The 6,979-nt window shown below is 34.0% G+C and overlaps 1 protein-coding gene across 5 annotated transcripts in view; it reads right to left on the bottom strand.

Annotated features, from left to right (window-relative positions):
• Positions 1-6,287, bottom strand: part of LOC117115447 (polypyrimidine tract-binding protein 1-like) — a 48,109-nt gene extending 41,822 nt beyond the window's left edge. For 2 of the 5 annotated variants that reach the window (XM_033259247.1, XM_033259257.1), the window contains exon 1: positions 3,471-3,517. In XM_033259247.1, the coding sequence (XP_033115138.1) occupies positions 3,471-3,502 (32 nt within the window). In that variant the 5' untranslated portion in view covers positions 3,503-3,517. Of the gene's footprint in view, positions 1-3,470; positions 3,518-6,013; positions 6,151-6,176 lie in introns of those variants that run through there. The other 3 variants (XM_033259249.1, XM_033259258.1, XM_033259252.1) reach the window with 3 other exon arrangements.
• Positions 6,288-6,979: the final 692 nt, after the last annotated feature.

Genomic DNA, 6,979 nt, shown 5'->3' with positions numbered 1-6,979 from the left:
TGTTTATCTTGATTCTAAGAGTACTGTACTTTCACTTTTCAATAACTTAGGCTTGAAATGTCAAATTTTATTGAATGACCCCTCATTTTAAAGATTACATACTCAGGTATCTGAAAATACCAATAACTTGTATTTCAATTTTTGCTACAACATGCCTCATATTCCTTTTAGAACCCGCTTCGCTCATAATAACAATAACAAAAAATTTTTTCTTTTGGTCCTTGGGTTCATGTGAGTAGCTTCACGAACGATGACACAAAACGCATATGGTTAGTGGAGACTGATGTTCACAGAATGAATGATACCGCTATACAGTGTTATGATTTTAGAATAAAAACTTGTGAAATTAATGTGTGCTATAAAAAATAATAAAAAGAGTTTTCTTGAGCTTCTTGTAATATTTCTTTTTACTGGAATGCAACTAAAGAAAAGAAAGTCACAGCATACGTACGTCATCTGCCAAACTATCCATGTGTAAGCTTTGTTTCATGTGGTATTTCCCCATTCTGTTGTTATGTTTACAACTTGGTGCGTGATGTTGTGTACTTCACACAGTAGGCTGTGAAGTAGTAATGAGTTAGGCATAGAATCCTTATATATAACAACTTTTATTCAAAAACTATAGTTTAACTGAATACAGTTTACAGTTTCCATAATATATTTCTCAATGGGGTTATATTCACGCAAGTCAGTTTGGATGAATGTTGTGGTAGATAAGATGTCAAAATAAGTTGGATTATCATAATATAAAATCTTGATTAAGATCATGATGCGATGAGATCTGCAGAACCGATTTTTAAAAAATATTTTTTCCAACTCCCATCAATAATCAACAGGCAAGCTTCATTTTGGGCAGTGGTTCCCATGGACCCCAACTGAAACTAGATATAGCGTTTTGAGCAAATGCTCACATAGATTACCACTAGGGTCAGCCTATTATTGTTGACAATAATAGGACACCCAATTACATAAAAAAACACATTTTAATAATATTGTTGAAAATAGATTCTTAGTTTGGAATTAAGTTAGTAGGCTTAAACAATGGTTATGGTATACTGTAGGGCCTACAAGTCTGGAATCATCTTAATAAAGTACTCTTACTAAAGTACATGCACTACAAGTTTCCAGCCAGATTAACTTCCTGTACTAACTACTATGCATAATAATTTCTAAGACTTCAAAATAATCTGTGTTATGTTCACAAAGATAAAGCCACAAAGTACCTGTTGATGCAAAATGTTTTATGCATTTTGACAAAAGATCTTTACTAACAAGCATTGCTTCTTTTTAACCACAAAAACACAAAACAGTTCAAATACAAAGTTCTTCAATCTTTTTAAATGACTCTAAAAATAAAAGTTAATATTTTACTGAAAGTCTTTAAAGAACAACTCCTAGGAAAACCTATGACCATTCCAGACAGAACTTAAAGAGTTACCGGTAAGAGTTCAAGGTTCCCCTATCAGTAGAACATGTGAATAACAAGTAAACCACATAATGTTATTCTTAGTATACAGTAGTAAAGCCGCCAGCAGTAAGTACTGTAGTTATCCGTTTCCTTTAAAAAGAACTTGCATTATATCATAATTATAGCCTAATTGTATTATTCCACAAAATATTAAATTAAAATTTGTGCTAAATATTTATTCATTCTCTTTGATTCAACCACTAAAATTATATGTGATATCAAATATTACACTTAACAAAAAACAAAAATTATTTACTGGTTGTTTATGTTGTAAGAAATATTCTCTTCTATTCATGAAAAACAATCTATAAATAGCATGGTTCAATACTACAGTGTTCAAGATTTTTAAATTTATATTTTGCAGTCAATTGCATAAATTTTTGTAACATAAAATAATATTTACAGACTGCAAACTTACGAACTTATACCATTTAAATAAAATGAAGTCTGTAAACAGATGGCCAGCAGTAAGAACTTAAGCAAATGGAGAGATTTGTGATAGGCAGGATGTTACCAATTAAAGGAGTAGCAAGTTTTAAATATGGGAAGGATGTCAGGCTGTAGTTTCATAGGATGCCATTAGGCCTTCAGTTTTCCTTTTCGTCTTAGCAATCTTTGCTGAAAAACACCATTTTACTGGCTTGTTTATCAAGTCTTGAAATCTTTTGCATTCCCATCTTGTTAAAGAGCTTTAGATTTGTGCGACGACATGACGCTAGAACGTAATCATTCATGCGTGACCGTCCTACCTGACGTCCTACGTTCTCTGCATGTGTAGATTTGGCAAAATCGCGTTCCAAAATCTACTCGACGAGGTGACCTGAACGTTCTCGCATGCGCAGATGACTTTTAGTGACGTCATTACGTTCTACGTCCTACCATCGCCATGCAATCCAAAGCTCCCTAATATCCCACACCAAACTCTTGTCCATTGTAGCCTCTTACTACTCTTTGCTGAAAGAACCCAACAGCTTGTGTCTTCATTCTGCTCTCTGTCGCATTGTAGCACTTACTTTGTTGTACTTAAACAATGTCAAAATAATGTAATTACTCTGTTGCAAAGATTATTCTTAGTCCTTGCCATATTGTTTCTGTACTTTAACATATTTTTGAGTACTACTGTAATAAAGTTTGCCAATGTTTGGATTGCAACCATTACTAAATACAATCAGTCTGCATTAATTGCAATATCGTTGGGACCATTTCATTCCATCAGCAGTGTTCAAAGATTTTTTTTATCAGAGTTGCATGTTTTTAAAATCCATTTGAACCCCTGTGAGGGTTACTTTAGTTTTCTTATCTGGCAACCTTCTTCCTATCATAGCAAAGGCCCATCTACCCAAGTCTGCTTTCCTGTATTAACCTACTGTACACAGAGTACACCATTGGACCTTTCAGTACTAAATTATCAAAATTGAAATAAATGTTTAAAATATAGATTACCAACCATCACTGCTTCAAGGAAAAACAGGTTGTTTTGTACTACATGAAATTTGTTGTTTTGTTCAATTTTTTGCTCTTTATAATAGTGATTAAATTTGATATAAAAGCAATCCTCAGGCTTATAATTATATTTATGTTACATATTATTATGGGCTTTTTTTGAAACAAACTAAGAAAATGATAAAATAATTGTGAAGAATACTAATGAAAAGTTTTTTTTCTTTGCACTCATATTACAAAAACAATGTCATTGATTTCAAAAAATTACTTTAACAGGATTTAATTATATTTTTAAGTAAAGTAATTTATTTTTCCTGGTTTGTTACTAATTATTTTAACGAAAACATCCACGCAAACTTTCTTTACTCTAGGCCTATAAAATATTTTTAATTTGGGAAGAAATATATTGCTGTATATTACAAAGAATTGAACTCTATACACAACCATTAATTTTTTTTTTTACTTTGATTAACATGACTTCAACAATGGGTATGGTTCTATAAATAGCATGAATTGAAAATTAATGTACAGCAATGCTTATAGGTTGGTATAATTTTACCTCAATGTTTCCTTGTTACTGGCTAAACACATGCAAAACAATCCACATAACGTAATCAGGGACCTGCAGCATAGTATAATAACTAGATGGTGGTAGATTCATGAAGCTCTGTTTTGACAGCTTCCAATCCTTTTTAAATTAATAAGAAAAATAATAATGTAATAATTATTTTTATTCTGTTAAACATTTTTTTTTTGACAATCAAAACACAAGTGGGGCACCTGTCTCTTATACACATCTAGATGTGTATAAGAGACAGATTTTATAGGTACTTTTGTATATATATATTAATATATATATATACAACTTCACAAAAAGAAAATGGCATAAAAATGCGAAAAATTACAATCAACCACGAACACATCAAATCAACATCAAATAAATTATTCTTAAAAAATATACAAAAATCATGGATAACTTCAACCAAATTATTAATTAAATCAATCATAATGCAATCAAAATAAAGATTTTCTCAATTCTTAATTCAACTCAATATTTACTTCATGTAGTATAAAACCTTTAAAATCTCATTTCTTAGTTATGCCATAAAATGCTTTTGTATCTAGCCAAACCTAGTTTACCCATCAGTGTTAACGTAAACTGGTACATCAAATTATTTTTTATTAGCATCACAATATCCGTCGTTTCAATTCAAGCTATTCATCAAACAATGACTTAATCAAATATTCTTTTAGCATTATGCAGAATAATATTCTGGCTAGAAGGATAGGTTAGAGCACAATAATAAAAATTAATATTGGTTAATAGAATATTAAGTGGCATTCAGATGGTCACTCGCCATTCTGAGGCAACTACGGCAGCTATGTATGTATACAACATCTAAATTTTGTATTTAGGCACACTTTATTCCAAAATTGAATACATGGCCACATGGCCCAACAGGTAAAACATAACTGGCATGCAAACCAGAGTCACCATGAAAAAAAATCTTGAGGAACATGCAACAGAATTTAATCACTTTTTTTTTTTTTTTTTTTTGTATAATCATTTATCTAAATTAGTCTGTGCATTGCACTGTGCGAAAGCCATGTAAGACAGGGAGTGATTTTTTAGGAAATTACATAAACAGATGAAGTAACAGATACTGCCAGAATGTGAACCCACCAATATATGATGGGACATGACATCCCCATTTTATACTAAACATTACTAGATAAATTACTAGTGTCCACAATATCTTTTGTTAAAATATAATTTCAGAATGTAGAAGCTACAGCATGCCCACAAACTGGGGACAGAATATGGGTTTGTAGGGAAGGGAAATACGTGAGAATTATGCTTTTAATGCTGCATTACAGAAGTTAGGCATAATTACACATTGCATTAATAATATTACCAAACTAAAGGATTATAAAATGTTAATTTTTTTTTTGTGTATAAATTTACTTCAATTAATGAAATTGACTGAAACAAAGCTTGTCCTTCACACATTAATATTATTTTACAAATATATTCATTGACTAGCATATTCAACAGATATCCCGAAATCGAGTACCACAAAAACAACCTGTTGAGTTTGGACAGCACAATTCACCATTTCTCAGCAACACAGTATGCCAGACAAACCAGCTATGGACTTGTCCATTGTAATCCCGCCCTTTTTCACCGGACACCAGTAATCTAATTTTCCAAAAATGTTTTATACAGATGTACAAGTCCCAGGAATGCAGCGCATCATTTCAACGTAGTTCCCGAGTTAAGTCCAGATTATTTTAATACCTAAAACCCCAGGTTCTCTAACGTATAAAGTTCCTGTCCAATTTCAGTTCGATTTACATCACTGGGTGAGCTCCAGCAGGTTCCCAATATATCCCGGCACTAAACGTGGACACACATATCTGTACAACCTTGTCTCAGCCTTGGTTAGTAGTGGCCTGCTGTTGAGCGGGTCTGGAGGTGGCCAGGATTAACTGACAAGTGCATTATTATTAGCCAGTTTGATACATATTGCAATGTCACACACACTAGGCTACAGTAGGTCTACATCATATCATACATACACACAACACCCTCTGGTACCCAGGTATAAATAAGTTTTATATGATAAATTTTAAAAACTACTTTCATATCCCTAACTAATATAATATTGTGCTAAATTGTTAACACTATAGTCGATAATAATAATTGTTGGTTCATTAATTTTGTATAGGGCAAGGCCTACGCAAAATTGCTGTAATACAACAAACATCCTAGCCTATGTAGGCCTATGTGTGTATGCTGACTTCGCGCTCATCCAGGTCCCGCTGCCTGACGCTTGGCTTGGCCAGTCACCCAAGGGCCAAGAGCAATACATTACAACAAGAGTCAGGTGTCTGTGAACATTAATTTAGGCCTAAATCAATTAATCAAAAGTATCGACATACTGGAATAATATCTGTAATTGAGTGGGTCTATGAATTTGTCAAAATATCTGCAGTTGTAGTAGCAAATGCACTGAACAACATACCTAAATAACTTTGAAGTTGAATGTTTATGCCCACACCGTGTGTGTTCAACATACGTAAACACATGGATGGACTTACCTTTTCAGTCCTTCAGGCTAGATAGGCAGTCAAAAATTTATCATCACAAATTGTTTTCACTTCAAAAACCAACAAAAAGAAACACCTAACTGATTTGTGACATCAGAAAAAACACTGATTATGGTACAAAAAGTAGACAAAATAAAGTCAAGAAGCTATTTACCCTTCCATTCCTTGAAATAGTGAAGAATTTCTACAGAATAAACAGGATAGGTTGAGAAAATCTGCAGGTAGCCGTAGAAAGCAAAATGGCGAAAGTTAGTAAGTGCGCCCTCAACAATAATTCATTGACCAGCCATCTTTTTCGCGCGTAAAGCTTATTATTACCTCCTTATTACAATGTTTTAGCGTTCTGTGAGTGATCACCTACTTGTGATATGAATGGCATATTCTCTACAGTAGCAATTAATAAGGCAGATTATTTTACTGAAATGGTACAGTTCATTAATATGAGATAGAGGTTTCTACCCTGGGGCGATGNNNTCCGGGGGGGGGGGGGGGGGGGGGGGGGGGGGGGGGGGGAAGCAGACGGTGCGATCGTCCCTAAATGCAGGACTTGGGGGTGCGTTTTTCCACACCACCTGAGCCCCACCTGGTTGCGGCTGAGGCGGTTTTGAGAATATGGGCCTCTAGGTGCCAGGAATTTTCACTTACGCCTACTTCAAAATTCGGTACTATTTTCATAATGATAAAAATAATATATAAACAATACAATAGAACAATAATTGTTGTATAAGCTAAATAATTAATTATCATTTTTCTTAATACAATTTGGGGGGAGGGGGTGCGATCATTCGCACCGTCTGCATCCGCCCCAGTTACCGGTAAGAATTTTAAGGTATGAGAGTGCAATTTCCAGGCACCTGAGGTCATTCTCAAAAATGTTCTTGCATGTGCCTTCCATTGGGGCTGAGGCGGTGTGGACGCTCACGCACCCCCTACCGCCAAATTCTGCATCCGTCCCAG

Source organism: Anneissia japonica, unplaced genomic scaffold (genome assembly GCF_011630105.1).
Source record: "Anneissia japonica isolate Jap-2015-1 unplaced genomic scaffold, ASM1163010v1 scaffold287704_len1198815_cov201, whole genome shotgun sequence".
Taxonomy (NCBI): Eukaryota; Metazoa; Echinodermata; class Crinoidea; order Comatulida; family Comatulidae; genus Anneissia; species Anneissia japonica.
This window is presented reverse-complemented; position numbering and strand designations above follow the sequence as displayed.